This window comes from Mesoplodon bidens (genome assembly GCF_964165515.1).
Source record: "Mesoplodon bidens genome assembly, chromosome: 14".
Taxonomy (NCBI): domain Eukaryota; kingdom Metazoa; phylum Chordata; class Mammalia; order Artiodactyla; family Ziphiidae; genus Mesoplodon; species Mesoplodon bidens.
In genome coordinates this window covers 19,271,351-19,290,807 of record NC_138170.1, presented here as the reverse complement: position 1 = coordinate 19,290,807, position 19,457 = coordinate 19,271,351, and the positions used below count along the sequence as shown (strand labels likewise).

Sequence of the window (19,457 nt, the reverse complement as noted above, 5' to 3'; positions counted from 1 at the left end):
TGTAAAAAAAAAAGGAACAAAATAAGGACAGTAAATTTCTCAGTAGAAACAATTCAAGTCAGACAACAGTGGAGTAACATCTCTAAGATAAGGAAAAAAAAATAGCAACCTAGAATTCTATACTCTGCAAAAATATCTTTCAAAAACAAAAGCACAAAAATTTTCAGACATACGAAAACTGAAAGAATTCATCACCCAGCAGACCTGTACTACAAAAAATGATAACATAAGTCCTTCAGGCAGAAGGAAAATGGTACCTGATAGAAATATGGATTTACACCAGGAATGAAAAGCACCAGAAATGCTAACAACCAAATGGGTACATGTATTAGGGTTTTTTCTTACTATTTATATCTTTTTAAAAGATAGCTGACTGAGCAAAAATAGCACCAATATATTCTGAGATTTATAACATATATAAAAGTAAAATATGTAACAAAATACTATAAGGCCAGGTAGGGAGAAACAGAAGTGATACTACTGTAATGTTCTTATATTACATATGAAGTATTTACCATTTGAAGGTAAACTGTGATAGGTTACAAGTGTGTACTATAAACCCTAAAGTAATGTATGAAACAATAAAGTAGAAGTTACAGCTAATAAGCCAGAAAATGGAATCACAACAAACACTCAATTATTTAATTCAAAAGAAAGAAAAAAGGGAAAATGACAAACTACCAAAGAGGCGAAGTCCTCAGTAGAAAGAGCCAGAAAGAAATGAAAGAAGAAAGGTCAAGGAAAAAAAATCAACATCCTATATAAAATTTAGCATTTTAAATCACTTTTTTCATATAGTAAGTAAAAAAGAGAAAATATATTTTCAGCTAATGAGTAGCAAACTGATGAAATGTCTAATTCAACCTTGGGGTTGATGACTGACAGAGGTCTTGTTTAAACAAAATAAAACAAAATTTTTTTCACATTTTGATGGCTGGCATTAGCAATTAAAAAGGTCTTTTTCCAGTGTGATTAGAGGAAGGTTAGAAATATTTCACTCGATATTAAATTTTTTTCAAAAAAGCCCACAAGACCATTTTATTCAGTAAGCTCGGGAAAAGAAAATTCTTTTATCTGTATTATCAAAAAGCAAATACATAGCACCTAAAAAGAAATGCAAAACCTCATCTTTGAAATCATTTCCTTGTATAACATGAACTCCAGAAACTTATTAAAAGCTATCTGAGTATCATAAGGCTGTCTGTACACCAGTGTTCCCATTTCACAGAGGTCGCCTGCAGCCCGAAGGTCGGGGGTCCGGCAGCTAACCATCCCACCACGTGTCCCCCCCCCTCTCTGGGCCATCCATCTCCAAGTATGAGCACCACGTGTTGCTCACAGGACGCCCTGAGGTTTGCTGAGAGCGCACTCCCCACCCTACTCTCTATGGGGATGCTGAGGGTGCTCGACCAAGAGTTGCTAACATCTAACTCAGGACAGTCCGGACACCACACCAGCAGCAGACAAAGGATGCAAGGCCTGCCAAGAGACAGATGCTCCAGGCAACTGAAAGGGGCAGGCAATTACCATAATCAATGGAACACACCCCTCCTATCTCTATTCAGAGTTCTAATAACCAAGATGATGTGTCATCAGCTCCACGCCCCTCACCCATCTCAGCCTCAACCAGAGACTCTGAATTTAAACCACAAAGCTTCACTGTGTACCACGTGGCTACTGTATCAGCTTAGCTACGGGCCGCTCTTCCCCATCTGCAATATCCTCCTCCTCAAACTAAGTGCTGCACAAGGCACGCGCTGACCGCTCTTCTTGTCCACTGCCACCAACACGGAGCCTCGAGGGATGCCTGGCACACACCACGTCCGCAGTGAGCTCTGGAGTAACAGGACTGAGAGGAGTGCTGCCTAGCAGAGCAGGCTCAGATATCTCACAAACAGCGACACACAAACCAGACACTAAGCCCCCAAGTCACTAAAGAGTAAAGAGCTGAACATTCACAAGTCTTTTCTGGCAACTAAGGGAAGGGGCAACAAGAACGGATGAGGAGCACATGGACACACAGAGATGCCAAGTTCAAACAGGAGAGGCCCTAGAACTGCAGGCAGGCCCCCGCAGGTGAATGAACACACTCAGTGAATCCTGCGCCACCTGAGCCATCCTCGGCCCCAGGCCATCCTCACTGCCTGACTAGGGATCCCAATAACTCGTCCGTCCCTTGGATGCACAACCCTGACTTGGGTAATATTCAGTCTTTGACTTGAGATCTCCAAACTGAACAGTCAGCAAAACTACACCTCAACATAGAGGGTCCCAGAGTTACTGATGGGGCAACGGTTCTGGCTGTCAACAGTATTCAGTTAGTATCATAAACAGGTAAGAATACAGCTCTAAGTATAAAAATTTTCCAAAAGTATACTAACATTAAATTTAGATTTGATCTGAATGCATTGAAGCCCCCAATAAAAGATATGATGCATTGGGAGATTGGGATTGACATATATACACTAACATGTATAAAATGGATAACTAATAAAAACCTGCTGTGTAAAAAAATAAATAAAATAAAATTCAAAAAAAAAAGTTCTTTAGAATGTAAGATGAAAAAAATACTCTAAAAGGTACACCTGAAGAAAATCAAATGAGCAACTGTATTCCCCCATGTAACACAATAAATCATTTATTTAACTTGGTATACGTCCTTCTGACCAAAGATAATAGATTTTGTTATGTTTTTTCAAATCCTGGTGAGTCAACAGCTTCTGTCTCAGATAAAGGAAAACTCCAGGGCTGGCTATTGACAATGGAATCCCCCAATAAAATGTGAGAAGGAAAAACCGGTTTGGTCTAGTTCCTGATACCAATGACCTCACTGATAGTGAACAGTTTGTCTTTATGGCGATTAGAAACTGTTTTCATGTTTCAAGAAATGACCTAAATGCAGTGATGACTAATACTGAGAGTGGGGAAGGTAAAGGTTTCAGGGAAGCAGAGACAGGCGGCCGGGTCATCAGAACCGGGAGATGCTGAGTTATGTTGACGAGAAAGGGGCAGACCCAGGCAGACCCAAGCAGACCAATGCCCCCTCTTTTCTCCTTCTATGTAAGGCTCCCAGGTGCAGCTCTTCTGAAAGCTTCTGAGATGCCAGGCCCAAACACCTGCTGAAGGCACTCCTCCCAACAGCCAAAATCTAGAAACAACCGTGACGTCTATCAGCTGGCGAACTGGTGGACAAAACACAGCCCGTCCATACCCTGGACACCATCCAGACATAAAAAGGACCAAACTACCACGCTCAGCGGCACGGACGAACCTCAGAAGCATTATGCAAAGTGAAAGGAATCGTACACCAGCGACCACACGTGGCATGATTTTATTTATATGCAATGTTCAAAAAAGGCGAATTTATGGAGACAGAAAATAGACGGGCGGTTGTCTGACGCTCTGGGATGGAACAGGGGTTCACTGTGAAAGGGCAGGACGGGCCTTGCTGGGGCGATGGAAGTGCTGAACACTGATCTGTGGGGACAGCTGTGCCACTGAGTACATCTACTAAAAACCCTTGAAATGCAGGCTCGAGGCGGGTGAATTCCATGATATATAAAATACACCTCAATAAAGCTGTTTAGAAAAACAGACCAGTTGAACAAACTTCCGTGTCTCCTGGAGGCTGGTGGGGAACCGCGGTGAGCCTGGGGATGCCCACCCAGCACGCCCACACGGCCACCGTCCCTGGGGTGCATCTCCCGCTTTAAGTATCAGCGCAAGGCGCTGCTCCACTCCTGTTTTCGTTTTTGTTGTCGGCATTGCTGTTTTTGTGGTTACTGCTCCGGATGAAAAGTAGCCCACACCTGAACAAAGCCACAGGTGTGAAATCAAAATGCAACTTCTAATGGACTCCTGGTATGGGGGACTGATCCCATGAGTCACAGGGGTTCATTCCCATAAAAATGATTATAAGGTAAACAGAAGCATAAAGAGATCAAGGGGAAGAGATGACGGCACAGACTGTTACTATCAGGTTTTGACCGCTAAAATATGGATGGAGCCAGGGACTTCCCTGGTGGTCCAGCAGTTACGACTCCACGCTTCCACTGCAGGGGGCACGGGTTCGGCCCTGGTCAGGGAACTAAGATCCTGCATGCGGCAAGGTGCGGCCAAAAGAAAATAAATAATAAAATAAAATGCAAGAAAAAAAACGACTTAAAAAAAAAATGGAGGGACTTCCCTGGTGGCGCAGTGGTTAAGACTCCGCACTCCCAATGCAGGGGCCCCGGGTTCGATCCCTGGTCAGGGAACTAGATCCCACATGCATGCCGCAACTAAGAGTTTGCATGCCCCAACTAAGGAGCCCATGTGCCTCAACTAAGGAGCCGACCTGCCGCAACTAAGACGCGGTGCAGCCAAATAAATAAATATTTTTTTTTTAATGGATGGAGCAAAGAGAAAAAAGTTATAATCTAAGTGCCCACTGAGGGGACACCAAAAGTGAGGCAATTTGCACAGAACCCTGAGGAGATCCTCATTTGGAAGCAACTGATACCAAACGAAGTATGAGGCTAAAATCAGGAGAGGGGACACTTAGTGGCACAGCACCCCAGGCCCCCCTTCTCTACCTCACAGTCTGGCGGCTGCCCCACGTCACTCCACACCACTAGGAAACCAGAGGTTCAGGCCCTGAAGAAGCTGAAGGAGAAATGCTCCAGATGTGAGGACAGGAGGGAAAGCAGCAAGCCACAGGGCTGCAAAGCTAAGATATCAGACGGTACATCTCCAGCCTCCTTCCTCCACCTGAGCCCCACAGGCCAATAAACACACGCACGGCCCCTAAGCAGGAAAAGCTTCTGGGCGTTCTTCTTAGAGAAACCCCAAAGAAAAGCCCTTCAGGTGTTCAGCACTGGGGTTCCCCATCCACGAGAATATACTGGGCCCACCTGCACTCCCTAAACGGAATTACCAGCAGTCAGCAGCCTCCAAGTCACTGCTAGAGCCTCAGTCAAATATGAGCAGAGTCACCCATCTCCAAGTATTTAAGGACAATCTTCAGCATTAAAGACAAAGACCCAGGACTTCCCTAGCAGTCCAGTGGTTAGGATTCCAGGCTTTCACTGCCGAGGGCCCAGGTTCAATCCCTGGTTGGGGAACTAAGGATCCCGCATGCCACATGGCAAGGCCAAATAATAAAAAAAAGTAAATAACCCAAATAAACAAATAGGAAAACTAAAATCTGGAGGAAATGTCGGGGGTGGGGGGGGAATGCCAGAGGCACAAGAATACCAACCAAAAGAAAATACCTGTATCTATACTCGGTATCCTCAGAGAGATTAGATAAATTCACGAAAGAATAGACGCGGTTTTTTTAATAAAAAAATTGTGAAAGAGGGCTTCTCTTATAAATTAAAAATATGACAAAGCTAAAAATTCAATAGAAATATTGAAATGGAAAGTCAAAGACATTTCATAACAGTAGAACAAAAAGACAAAAATAGAGGAAAAGATAAGAAAATAAATCAAAGAGGTGACTCACAGGACTTCAGAAAGAGAAGGCAGGGAATGTGGAGGGGAAGAAAAAACATTTCCCAGAGAAAAAGGGCAGCTCCTAAGAAAAAGAATTAACCAAGCACCTGGAACAGTGAATGACAACACAAGACACTCATAAAATCTAAGAACACCAGGAATAAAGAAAATATCCTGAAAGCTTCCCCAAGAAGTTTAAAGCAGGTCACACTCAAAAGACCAATGACTTCAAAATTCCAAGAGGAAAATGAATATTCACCCTATATTTTCCACCCGCTAACATATAAATCCCACGTAAAGGAAGAACAAAAGCATTCTGGGTCATCCAAAGACTTAAAACCTTTACACCCCAGGCACCCTTACTTACAAAGCCACTGGAGGATGTGCTACAGGAAAGAAAGGCAGTACACCAAAAAAAAAAAAAAAAAAAAGACTGTGGCATCCAGGAAACAGATGGTCCAGGAACAGAGCTATGCACCAAGGTGGGAGGCCAAGCATACCTGGCCAGCTCCCCTCCAGGGAGAAAAAAGCAAAATCTACAGGTTATCTGAAACAATGAATCACCTAACGTGTTTAAGTGTTTAGAAAAACCGCTGATAAAGGCTTAACTTTGCTCGGTACTTCACATAACTTTCAGGGCATTTGAGGTGGAAAGTAATGACAAGTACATGGAAAACTAAGCAAATGAAAAAGGCAACGCAAGGGGGAAGGAGTGTTTAAAAAAGAAAATGTAATCATATTAGATTGCTTGGCTCAGAGAGAAACAGTATAATACAAACAATTATCATTTTAACCCCAAATAATGATATACTCATTTAAGGGAGGGGGACAAGTATAATAGATAATTCTTCACGTGGGACCACACCAGTAGTTCAAGAACTGTAACCAGTCACAAGAAGTCAGTAAGGGTACAAAATTGATAAATCAAGAAAAAGCCACGTAAGCGTATAATTTAGAAATACAGCAGTCAATTTCAAATGGAGCAACTAAAAGCATTGAAAATAGATGTCGGGCTTCCCTGGTGGCACAGTGGTTGAGAATCTGCCTGCCAATGCAGGGGACACGGGTTCGAGTCCTGGCCCGGGAAGATCCCACATGCCCGGAGCAACTGGGCCCGTGAGTCACAACTACTGAGCCTGCGCGGCTGGAGCCTGTGCTCCACAACAAGAGAGGCCGGGATAGTGAGAGGCCCGCGCACCGTGTCCCCTGCATTGGCAGGCGGATTCTTAACCACTGCGCCACCAGGGAAGTCCCGGACAACTCCCAGTTTTGATAAGAGAACTTTAGTTTGTCACCTGATTGCAACTATGTGCATTCCTAACTTTGGCAAGTGTTTGAAGGTCCTGTCTGCCATATAATGAAAAGCAAGTTTTTAAGTCATAGCATAAAAGTGGGGGCTTTTTCCTTTTTAATAATTTAATAATTAGTTAAGATTAAAAATTGAATAGGAAAACCTGTCAACACTTGGCCATATCTGAGATACTTGCAATGCCCCAGGGATAGAGGGCCAATTCCGCAGAAAGAGGGAAGCAGCCTGGGCGCCGGCTCCCTCCTCCTCATGGACAAGGCCCCCAATTCTCTCGCTAATGCAACACATCAGCCCAAGGGCTCACAGAGCGCCCTGTGCAGACTGGACCCTGCCAGTTCAGCGCTCCCGCAGGTCCGCTCTGCTGACTGGGGTACAACCAGGTAACTTAAGAAACTGACAACTGCGGAAAAACTTTTATAGCAAGTTGACAGGGTGACATGATGTCCTTTGATTCTAATAACAAAAAGATGCCGTATATAGAAATGGATAAACAACAAGGTCCTGGGAATTCCCTGCCAGTCCAGTGGTTAGGACTCCAAGCTTCCACTGCAGGGGGCCCGGGTTCGATCCCTGGTCAGGAAACTAAGATCCCGCATGCCACGTGATGCAGCCACAAAAAAAAAAAAAACCCACAAGGTCCTACTGTATGGCTCAGGGAACCACATTCAATATCCTGTGATAAACTGTAATGGAGGAGAATATGAAAAAGAATGTGTATATAATATGAAAAGAATGTGTAATATATATAACTGAATCACTTTGCTGTACAGCAGAAATTAACACAACACTGTAGGTCAACCCCACTTCAATAAAATAAATATTAAAAAAAAGATTCAGGCTGGCATTTTCTGTGTCTACTTTTTCACCTCGCTTTTCTGGTCACGTGTTTGAACTATTTCGGCCCTGCGGAAGCTGGAAAGCTCTCTGGGGTCGGGCACACGGGCTGTGTCTGGGTGGAGGGCCTGGGCAGACAGAGCCATCACAGGATGATACACATCTGATGGTACACATCTGGCACACTGTGTCCACCCCGTCTTCCCTGCACTCCTGGAGGGTAAACACACTGCCTGCTTCCTGTACCGTTGTGTGGACCCCGACCAGGCAGGCAGGACCCAGCTCGGGGTAGCAGCACAGTGAGTACTGTTAAGTGGCAGGAAAGCAGCCCTGTATGGTTAACTGGTGTCCCCACATTAGTTCTAAGTTCCTCACAATGCTACCCAGATGTCCGTTTCTAAGATCCCAGTTTTTCGAACTTCTGAGAAGTCCTAAAACTTACCATTCTGTCCTTCCTTTTGAAATTCTGACAGAAAACAGGGCTTCGCAACTCTATCCCTGCCAACACATCACTCACGTCTCTTCTGAATGATGCCAGCGGACTTTCATCACTGAGCCAGCCTCCTAACAGGATATCATAAAAACCTAAGACTTTGGCTGCCACGCTGGTCCCTGGTAATATAACATTGCCCTGGCCTCCGTTCTCTTCCTGGCCATCCCTCCCTAAGTCCAAAAAATGTATCCTGATTCAATTCTTGTGTTATCATATTATTACAGCAAAACAAATGTCAATCAAATCTTCCAAAAGTACTAGGTAATCTCTACCCTCTGATAATCACGTCCCAATGACTATGTAATCAGGTCCCAAATTACATATTAAATATATCTTAATATTTTAACACTGGTAATTCAGAGTAGTATTAAAACCAACTTGAATTCACAAAAAATCTGTTTGTAGTAAATATTCAAAGCAATTATTTGCGAGTACTTTACAGGATGACCCACAAGCCGCTAGCTATATATCTAGCTACTTGTGCGAGAAACAAAGTTTTTAAAACACTGATTTTTAAAGGGTGAGGTGGTGACCTAATATTGTTTTGACCCGTAAAATTATCACAAATTCTAAATAGGTAGTGTCCGATCCTGAGAACTCGCTGTAGATTAAGTCCTTGACTCCAATACAGCGAATGGCCACACAGTCTGAACTTTTGTACATTTTCCATTATAAGATGAGAGTGAAGCTTCCACAGTATCACATATCAGTGCTGCCCTCTGGGCAACAGTCCTGCTTCAGCACCGGAACCACCTGGGTCTGAAAAGCAGTGCACTTGCACAATCATTTACATGCACTGCTGTCTGCCAATTTAAATCACTGGAACAGAGAGAAAGTGAAAGCACTGTTACTAATGATAAGAAGCACAGGCATCTAAACTCCGGTGCAGCTGAGAGATGGAAAGCGCTTGATGCTCTGAGGGTGGCAATGTCTCGGCTCAAGGCGCTGTTCACAACCAGACGCAAGTACTTATTTACTAAGAAAGCAAAGAAACAAAAGACCACGTATGACATGCATGTGTCAAAGCACCCATCTCTAGGTTAAAATGTATTTTAGTTTATAGTATTTTTAGTTCCCTGGGAATGAAACTCCTTAGATTATTCCTTGGCTTAGCACACCTGTTCAGGGATTCATTATCTCCAAAGTAGGATGTATTTTTTCATAAATCGTCTTTGCTTTTCAAAGGTCAATCCACAAAAATCTACGAACACACACACTGTACCAAAAGTGCCCCCAGATAACGTCAACATGTAGAAACAGACATAGATCCAAAATTGGTCAAGAAAAAAGGCAAAATACAAGTTTGCAAGCTATGCAAATAAACACTGTATTACAGAGTTTCAAGCAATAAGGAGTTAAAAAACTATCACGAGCAGGGTTTCATCTGGTGGTTGGTTTTTCTGCAAGGCTTTTGACGTTCCTGATTTAGTTTAGGGCCAAAACAGTTTTTGGAAGTTTGCGTTGATATTTTTTAAGAGAGCCACACACCTATGTGTGTTCAACAGGGTTGTTTCATCCCCCCTCCCTTAACCCAGGGCCAGAATCCTTCCAGCGTGAAGGACTCTGTGTCTCAGAACAAGTCCGTACATGCCACTCAGAGGCCGATCAACCCTCCTCCTAAGTTAAACGTCTAGTTCTACAAAATTTATTTTGCCCCAGTGGAAGTCTTTACCTCCATTTAAGAACAAGAGACGTCACCCTGACAAAGCAACATTTGCAGAACGCCCCTCCCAAAATTTTAAGTGCTTGCTCCAAAATGTTACACAAATTACACGGCACTTTATTGCTGAGCAATCGAAAGCAATTTTAGCACTTTCACAAATCCCAAGGCTCCTCCTAACCTAGCAGGCAAACAGTGGACCCGTTTAAAGGGTCACACCGAAGCCTGCAGAGAAGGAGTGAATTTAGCAAGGAGCAAAGTCCAAGAACTCACCCCAACACTCCTCTCTCTACTGCCCTGCCCTGGCCTGCCTTCCCCTCCTCTCTCCTAGACCACTGCCCCAGGCCAACCACCGTACCTGCTCCTTCCCCAAAGTTCACCTGACCAAATCTCCTACTCCCAGGGATCCCCAATCCCGATAAAACTTTCAATGGCACCTCAATGCCAGGGAATGATGGACCTCCTCAATGCCAACACGCATAACCCCTCCCCGAGATCCCCACTACCCCCAAGCCCTACTACCATTCCCAAAGGCCACCCTCAGCCCTTTGGCCACACATACCCCCTTTCTTCAATAAAAGAGGGGGACAGCATTAGCACAGCACCTAACAGGTGGCCAACTCTCAGGTTAGCTCTGCTTACCATCTTCGGGCCTAGCGTAGCCTCCTCCTCAACCTTCAAGGTGTCCAGTCCACCAAGGCCCTCTCCTCCAAGGACAGGGTCAGACAGGGTCAGAATCAAGATGCTCTTTCCATCTGGCCTGTGAGTAAGCCCTGACTCCAGGCACTGAGCCTGCTGGATTCTCAACTCCCTAACTTCCCCTCGGGCCCCCTACCATGCCATTCCAGATGCAGGATTTTCCTGCCTTTAGCCAAGACATTTTGGAACAGTGGCCACTGGACGCTTGCAAAATGCACAATAACAGTAGCCACCCCAAGAAAAAAACAAAAATGGCCAAATAAACGTTAAAAATAACAAACTCCAAAAACAAACTTTGATCTATCATTTCTGGTTTGGATTTTTCACATTATCATTTCTCCCTTTGATGAAAATAATTAAAATTCACTGTATCTACTCAACATGCACAAGATCATCTTATAGATACTTCTTTTATAAATATATCGTACTCTGAATGAAACCCTGTGAACAGAAATTCACAATTTTTTTCACATTTTATGAGTATCCTTCCCTATGATCTCTCAGAAACCTAAAGCAAAAAATAAATTTCTCTAAATAGAATACAGCCTGTGTCTCAGCTCCCTTTTTAAAGATAAAGTTACATACTGTTCAACTATACCCAGACTATTTACCACTTTTGTCAGAGATGGAGAAAATTATAAACCATCCCCAAGAAAGCCATTTTCATAGAACATATCAAAACTCAGAAAACTCCCTCTTTCGACTCCTTCACTTCATGTAAACACAGTCTTCTAAAAATAAGCAACCACTATCACTAAAAAAGTTCACAGAAAAAACAAAAAATAGAAAATATAACAATGAAATAAATTAGGGCTACAGCTGGTTACGCTTACAGGTGTTTCACCTAAAGTTATGTTTAAAAAAAAAAAAGCTTCTCTATAAAAAACAAATTAGACACAAGTATTTTCCAAACTCTGATGCTAGTCACACTAATGGATGTTTAGCAACGGTAAACAAATGCTACATTGTCAATAATCTAATCCCAAAACCACCATATGCAAATCGTACCAACAAGAATCCTAAACTCCTAGGCATGATGTAAACGGTTCTGGAAAGTACACATTTAAAGAGAAAAGAGAATGGAAATGTTAACTGTCTCTGCTACTTCCACCATCTCTAAGACTAAACTTCCCAGGATCGGTTCATAAATATGAAACAGCTTCTCATGATAGTAAGAGAACATGTATGAGATAATCAGGAAGACGTTCACACTGAATATCTGAAACAAGCTTATAGGTCACCAAAGGGGGAAGTGGGGGGGATAAATTAGGAGTGTGGGATGAACGACTATACATAAAATAGATAACCAACAAGGGCCTACTGTGTAGCACAGGGAACGCTACTCAATATTCTGTAATAACATATAAGGGAAAAGACTCTGAAAAACATAAATATATATATATATAAATATATATAGACACACACATGTGTGTCTATATATATATATATAAAACTGAATCACTTTGCTGTACGCCTTACTAACACATTGTAAGTCAACTATACTTCAATTAAAAAAAACTGAATATTTGATAGGAAGAAATTAGTTTTTTTGGTGTGAGAACAGCATTGAGACTATCTAAAAAACAAAAAAAGATACATACTGAAGTATTTATGGGTGAAATGGTATCTTGGTTTTATGTGAAGATAATGGATGGAGGGAGGGAAGACTACAGACAAAACCAGATTAGTCACGTGCTGGTAACTGTTAAACCGGTGATCTCTCTCTCCCTAGTGTCTGGTTCAAATTCTCCATAATAATAAAACAACTGCAGGCGAGCAAACTCTCAAGCACTCTTGCTCGTGATTGTATGGCACGGTTGCACAGACTTCTTAATTCCTTGGGTTTGCATAATTTGAGAATTTCTCCTCAACTGTACTGACTTTATAGGGAAAGAGCCAGAGAGCCGGGTCACTGCCACAATCCCCAAATGTTGGGGATCCCAACTTCCCCCAAATGTTGTGCTCAGCTAATCTATCTCAAAAGATTGGGGGAAGAGGGGATGGAACCAAAGGGAGAAGGAGGAGGGGAAACCCCCGGCAGTGAACCTGCCCCACCTGCTCCTATAAAGAACCCCCAGCTCTTAAACCCTTTAAGACCCATTCAGGTTTCACTAGCTTCTGGTTTACTTCACCAGCCTTCACATCCATACTGACCAAAGAGGATCCAAACAATCCAACTACTGTGTAACCAGGTCAAAAAAACAAGCTCTGGCTAGTTCACTTGGATGAGGGCACACTCACTACTCGGATTTGGCCAGAAAAACTGGGTTAGAAAAAACTGACTGGTGCTTAAACAAACACTGGGGCTCGGGAAAGAACATCTTTTAGCCAGTTAGCAGACCACTCAGGGAGCTGCAACACAATCTTTTCCAAAATTTCCCAAAAGCTTCCAAATTCAGTTGAGCCCGGCAGGCTGAGCTCACAGGGCTCTCTTTCAAATTCAAAAATCTGGCCCTGGCCCCAACAGTTAACCAACAAAACACATGCTGATTCACTTGAGATCACCTCAGAATACTGACTCCATCCAGTTCAGGCCACAGGCAGGGACACAGCCCAGGCCAGGGGAAGTCAGGGCTGGGGAGAGGCTTTCAAGAGATAGATAAACCCTATTCTCAGAGCAGAAAACAGACAATGGGATCCACACTTAATTTGGGCGAAGAAAATGTCTACAGTCAGCTCCAACCCCCCCACCTCCATTTTTAACGAGACAATGACAGTTCTTCACAGCGAACCACAAAGCCCTGCTTCATAAGATTTTTTTTTTTTAATTCTATCCCAACCTTGCACCCAGCTAGAAAACACTAACAGCTACCAAACACCCCCGGTGCAGATAACTTTGAGAAAGCGTTCAGTAATAAGAAACAAATCAGGAGAGGGAGAATTCCCCATTCTGTTTCAAACGTTCAAGGCCTGCGCCTCCATTACCTAGAGCTGCTCATAAACTCTAGAATGTGCACTGGATAAAATGCGCAGCACGGGTTAGTCTCACGAGGTGTCAGCTACTCAGGGCCGACTCAGAGTCTCCAGATTTGTTAGTTTCATTTACTGTTGGGGGCGAGGGGGCGGGTATTTAAAAAAAAGAGAGAAAGACCTGGGGAGGGTGTAAAATCTAGGCACCCTCTCCACACCTGGGCTTTGCCTCATTTCTGTTTCAATTACACACCTGTCAAACAGGTTATTCCTGGAATTCAGACCGTATAATCCTCACACTGTAATTCTTCCTGCCCCTGTTGCCCAAAAACACACCGTTCCCCGGTTCCCCAAAACATGTACCCATCAGTAGAATGTACGCTGCTTATAAAGGAGAAGCAAGTAGCACCGAACTCCGCTCCCTGGGCGCCTGGCGAGCATTCAAACGAGGGAACACGAAGACAATTCTCAAGGAGGCCAAGGCAGTGTTTTGGGATAATCACAAGCAAGGCCTGCCTCTACTGAATTTTAATTAACACACCAACTCCGAAGGCCAGATCTGGGAAAGACGGGAAAAAATGTAGGTTGTCTGATGCAAAAATGCTTGCCCATTTTATGGGAGAAAAGTGCATGCCTAAGAGTGGAGCTTATTTCCTTAACTGAGAGCCAGGAAATGAGGTCTTTTCAGGCCAGCGTGCATATAAACTCTACTGAAAAACAGCGGGACGGCGAGGCGAGACCCCTCTCCCAACTTCGGCCGAGCGGCGTGGCCTCCGGGCGGCGGCGTATCCATCAGCCTCCCCGTCGCCCCCGGACCAGAAGTTTCAACCCGTCCCCGGGAAACAAAGGAGGCGCCCGCACCGACCTTATAGACTTGTCCGTAGGTGCCATTTCCCACCACTTCCACCAGCTCGAAAATCCCAGCCGGATCCTGGAAGAGAAGGAGGGGAGGGGTGAGCATCGGAAAGCAGCACAACAATGAATCAAAGAAGCGGGGCAGCTGGAGAGAAAGGGCGGCGACCACAGAGGTGGGCTTCGCCCGGCGCGGTCGCCGGCGCCCGAGAGCCGCGATGGGGGTCGGGGCGCGCGGGGTCGGGGTCCCGGGCGGCGGCTCCGGCGGAGGGTCGCGCCCCGGGCCCCGCACCCGCCGACGCGGGCAGACAAAGGGGCCGCCGCGCCCGCGGCTCTGCCCGCGGCGGCGCCCGAGCACCCGGCCGGCCAGGGCGCGGCCCCGGCTCCCCGCGCCCCGCTCCCGGATCCCCGCGCCCCGTTCCCCGCGGCCGCCACTCACCCGCAGGGAGGACAGGTCGATGTCCACCAGACTTTTTGCAGGGGAGTCGTTCGCCATTTTCCCTTTTTGCCACCCAAAACCCGGCCACAATCAATCGGTCTCTGGTGTGTTTCTGGGAGTCGGAGGCCCGGCGGGCGGCGCGGGCCCGCGGGCGAGGCCGGGGGCGGCGGGCGGGCGGGCGGCAGCGCTCACTCCATGTCCGGGGCGGCCGGCAGGACCCCGGGCGTCGCCCGCGCCTCAGGCCCCGGCCCCGCGCCCCGCCGCGCGCCTGCACGAGCGGCCCGGACCAGGGGCCGCGGCGCCACCGAGAGTGGAGCCCGGAGCGCGAGGCCGCCAGACAAAGATGACCGGGAGGCGGAGGCGGAGGCGGGCGCGCGGCGGGGGGCGGCGGCGCGGGAGGAGGAGACACGGGACACCGAAAACGTATTCTGAGGAGAGCAAACAGCTCCCCCTTTCCTCCTCCGGCAGGAAAAGCGGGCGGAAGCGCGCTCGCGCCCGGAGCCGGCCCGGGAGGGGGGCGAGGGGCGCGGCGCTGTGTGAATATTCAGCAGGGGTGGGGCCCGGACGGCGGCCGCGCGCGGGGCCGGGTGCGCGGGGAGGGGCAGTGGGGGGAGCGGGGGGAGCGCCCGCGACAAAGAGAAACCGGCCCGGACCCCCGGGCGGAGGGGCGGGCCGACCCCTCCCTCCCGGAGCCCCGCCCCGCCCGCCGCGCCCGGCTCCGCCGGCATCCCCGAGGAGGAGGGTCCTCCCGGCCCCGCCCCCTCTCCCGCTCTTCCCATCCCGTCCCATCCCCCATCGCCAGATTCTGTCCCCTTAAGACCCTCGCTTCCGGTTTCCCTACCTGGTTTTCTTGTCCTTTCTCTTCTTTTCCGGGCTAAACCGGTGGCCTGATTCGGTTGGGGCTTCACTGAGCATCCCTCGGCTGCCGGGTCCCGCCCGAGACTTTCAGCGAAACTGAATCCAGAGCAGCTCCTCCAGCTGCCTTGTGCCCAGGAGCACCTCACTCAGTAGCTGAGCACCGTGTCGGGGGCCAGGAGTCCTAACCCAAGTTTTGTGCCTAGAGATCACTGAGGACCTACAGACGGGCTTATTCCGGCAACTCTGGAAGCTAGTCAGCAATTAGGCAGTTTCATCCTGTTAAACAAGAATATATGGTCTGCACAGCAGTCATTGTTTTCACTATCACTCCACTGTCCAGAATTTTCGATGGCTCCCTATTCCCTCACAGGGGTTCTCAAACGTGAGTGCCCGCCCGGGAATCACCAAGAGAGACTGTAAAAGCATGGATTGCCGATCCCACCTCCAGACTTTGTGATTCAGCAAGTGTTGGGTAGGCCTGAGAACTTGAATTTCTAACAAGTTCTCAGACGATGCTGAGTTGCTGTTACAGGGATCACACTTGGCGAACAGGGATCTCACGAAAATCCAAGGCCCTTCTACTTGGGCTTCACAAACACCATCATCATTGTCTACCAATTCTTGGTTTACTTACAGTATCAATTTAACCCCTCCTTTAGCCTTAGGGTGATGTTATCCTCATTTTAGGGATGAGGAAACCAAAGTACTGAAAGCCGAGGAATTTTCCTAAATTCTTAAAGGCATAGCCTGGAAGTGGAGGAGGGATTCTCACCAGGTCAGCCTAGTCCCAAAATCCAAGTCTCTGATTCGGCCAAGTTAGTCTTCTACCCAGAATATGTTTAGCACTCTCCTGCCTCCCAAAAGTTTGGTTTCCAAGATTTTCTTCCTTTTTTTTTTTTTTTTTTTTTTTGATGTGGACCATTTTTAAAGACTTTATTGAATTTGTTACTATATTGCTTCTGTTTTATGTTTTGGTTGTTTGGCCACAAGGCATGTGGGATCTTAGCTCCCCAACCAGGGATTGAACCTGCACCCCCTGAACTGGAAAACAAAGCCTTAACCACTGGACCACCAGGGAAGTCCCTCCAAAATTTTCGACTGTGAGAATCTCTCATAAGGCTAAAATATATTCATGGACTCCTGGAGTCCATTGATTAGGAAAATCATAGTAACCAAAGCGTTCCTATGAATTTAGTGGTACCTTTAAATAATTCTGTTTTTTAATCTACCAATAGCAATGGAATTATCTATGAGTATAAAGTAAATAATTTACTCAGAGAGTTAGATTGGTGCACGTGTGAACTTTCAGACCACAGTGCTAGTAATAATATTTTAGTAGTATTTATTATTAATAATAGGTAACGGGCTTCCCTGGTGGCACAGTGGTTGAGAGTCCGCCTGCCGATGCAGGGGACATGGGTTCGTGCCCCGGTACGGGAAGATCCCACATGCCACGGAGCAGCTGGGCCCGTGAGCCATGGCCGCTGAGCCTGCGCGTCCAGAGCCTGTGCTCCACAGCGGGAGAGGCCACAGCAGTGAGAGGCCCGCGTACCGCAAAAAAAAAAAAAAAAAATAGGTAACAGGTATTGGGTCCAAACAATGTGCTAAATCCTTTACATATACTATCTCCTTATTCTTCACATTAACCCCAAATGGTAGGTACTCTTACTTTTCCCACTTTACACATTAGGAAACCAACGTCTAAAGAAATTAATTGACTTGCTTGGTGTTCACAGCTGAACCCGATGCAGAAACGCCAGGACCCCCCAAGCCAGCCTCCTTCCATGGGCTCACAGCCTCAACTCTAACCTCATGACACTGAGACCAACCCCAGACCAACCCCTTCTTTGCCTAGCCAAACTCTCTTCATCACCTCAAGTTCAATTCAGAAACCGACTCCTCTTTCTACCAGCTTTGTCTAAATCTCTCTCCTAAGCTGCTCTTTCCCATATGACCATTGTGACAATTATTTCTTACTTTCAATTTAGTACCTTTTCTTAAGTCCCTACCCAGGGCAAGGCACTGGCTTAGCCCTTGCCCAGGATATCAGGAAGATCAGGACAGAGCTTACAATCTGCTTCCCTCAAAGAGCTTACAATCTGCTTCCCTCAAAGAGCTTACAATCTGCTAATGGGTGTAGGACAGTTTCATAAATTGCTGTTGTTAAAGTTGGAACATTATAAATTCTAGCTAGCTGGAAATAGCACCAAACAGGTCTAGTGGAAAATATGCTGTACTGGGGGCAAAACCAAACCTAGTTCTGTTATTTACCAGTTATGCAAGCTGGCACCTGTTACTTAAGTTCTGAGCCTCCGTCATTTCCTCTTCTGTACACTAGATAAAGACGGGGGTAAGGACAGTTAAAAGGCCATCTCAAGAGCACAGGCCAGGGTAATAAGGCCTGGAGAAAGGAGATACAAGAAGTGTTCGGCCAGGAGATGCTCTTAAGACTTGGCAGCTAATGGAAGGCCAGAGGCAAAACAGACGAAGAGTTAAAAGATTTGCTTGTGGTTCAGAGCCTTGTTCACACTTGCGAGGATGCCGTGGCAAACAGAGGAAAGGATGGGAGTTCCTGAATCGTGGTAGCAAAGGAAGGTTTGGTTTTGGACTCTGCAAAGATAGCTAACTTTTCATGCAGAAGCAGTGTACACCTGCCCACCTCGGAGGCTGGGGACCATGCTCTCAGTCAACAGCCATGTATTAGTTCAGGCCGCCATAACAAATTACACAGATGGGGTGGCTTAAATAACAGAAATTTCTTTTCTCATAGTTCTGGAGACTAGAAGTCCAAGATCAAGGTTCCAGCTGATTTGGTTCCTGGTGAGAGCTCTCTTCCTGGCTTGCAGAAGGCTGCCTTCTGGCTATGTCCTCAATGCTAGTGTCACAGACAGAACGCTAAGCTCTCTGGTATTTCTTCTTATAAGGATATCCATCCTATCAGATCAGGGCCCCAGCCCTATGACCTTATGAATTTAACCTTGATTAGTTCCCTAGTGGCCCCATCTCCAAATACAGCCACACTGGAGGTTAGGGTTTCAACATACGGGGTTGGAGGAGGGGGAGACACATTCAGTCCATAACAAGTCATGTGTCCTACGTGACACCGGGAAGCAGATTTGTCAGGGCCTTGTCCTCCAGCATCTGTTTGAGAACACAAATAAACCCACCCAAAAAGATTATCAAGTTCATAATTTGGAAAATAAATACCAATCTGGCATTTTAGGCTGGAGGAAAAAATAGTTTGCTTGGACAAAGAATGAGGAGTTGAGAGAATGAGGAAACCGGCCACACTGGGCAAGAGGACTCAGTTTGGAGAAAGCCAGGCAGGTTAGGTGGGACCAGAGGACAAAACCGAGGCCTGGGCACAACCCGGATTATCAGTCAAGTCAAGAACTTTACACGTTAGGAAATGTGTAAAGCCTTGGCTTCTGAGAGCTCAGATGGCAGGTGAGAGGCTCTTGAGTTCAGCAAGCCATGGATACAAATATGCATCTTCCCAGTGTACACTGGCAGTCATCTCCCCTCCAGTCACAGAAATTCCAGAGGAAGCTTAATTATGCAAGAGGTGGACACTGACAGTCCCCCGGACATCACTTTACTTATTTCCTCGTTTTTTTCTTTGTTGCAAAAATGTTGGTAGAAGTTGATTTTCAACCTCAGAATGGAGCAGGGGAAGGGGGGCCGCAGAGCCATGAAACTGGACTGCATGAATGTAATTCAAGCGTTCAGGGTCATTGAAGACTTAGAGCAATCTGGAAATAAATGATGGAAGTAGTGATCAGCAAGGGGAATTGAGTCGAGCAAGGAAACGAGGGTGAGATATGCTCAGAAGCTCAGAAAGGGAAAAGCAGAGGTTTAGGAGTCAGAGATGTGAATTCTGATGGACAAAGTGTTCAAATGCTCACCCTCCCTGCCCCTCAGTTTTCTA

The 19,457-nt window shown here is 46.2% G+C and overlaps 1 protein-coding gene across 50 annotated transcripts in view; it reads right to left on the bottom strand.

The window, feature by feature from the left end:
• Positions 1 to 14,871, bottom strand: part of MAP4K4 (mitogen-activated protein kinase kinase kinase kinase 4) — a 178,930-nt gene extending 164,059 nt beyond the window's left edge. For 17 of the 50 annotated variants that reach the window (XM_081254900.1, XM_081254879.1, XM_081254880.1 and 14 more), the window contains exons 1-2: positions 14,672 to 14,869; positions 14,246 to 14,311 (exon numbers count right to left, since the gene is read on the bottom strand). In XM_081254900.1, coding sequence (XP_081111026.1) covers positions 14,246 to 14,311; positions 14,672 to 14,728 — 123 coding nt within the window. In that variant the 5' untranslated portion in view covers positions 14,729 to 14,869. Of the gene's footprint in view, positions 1 to 14,245; positions 14,357 to 14,671 lie in introns of those variants that run through there. The other 33 variants (XM_081254893.1, XM_081254902.1, XM_081254909.1 and 30 more) reach the window with 5 other exon arrangements.
• Positions 14,872 to 19,457: the final 4,586 nt, after the last annotated feature.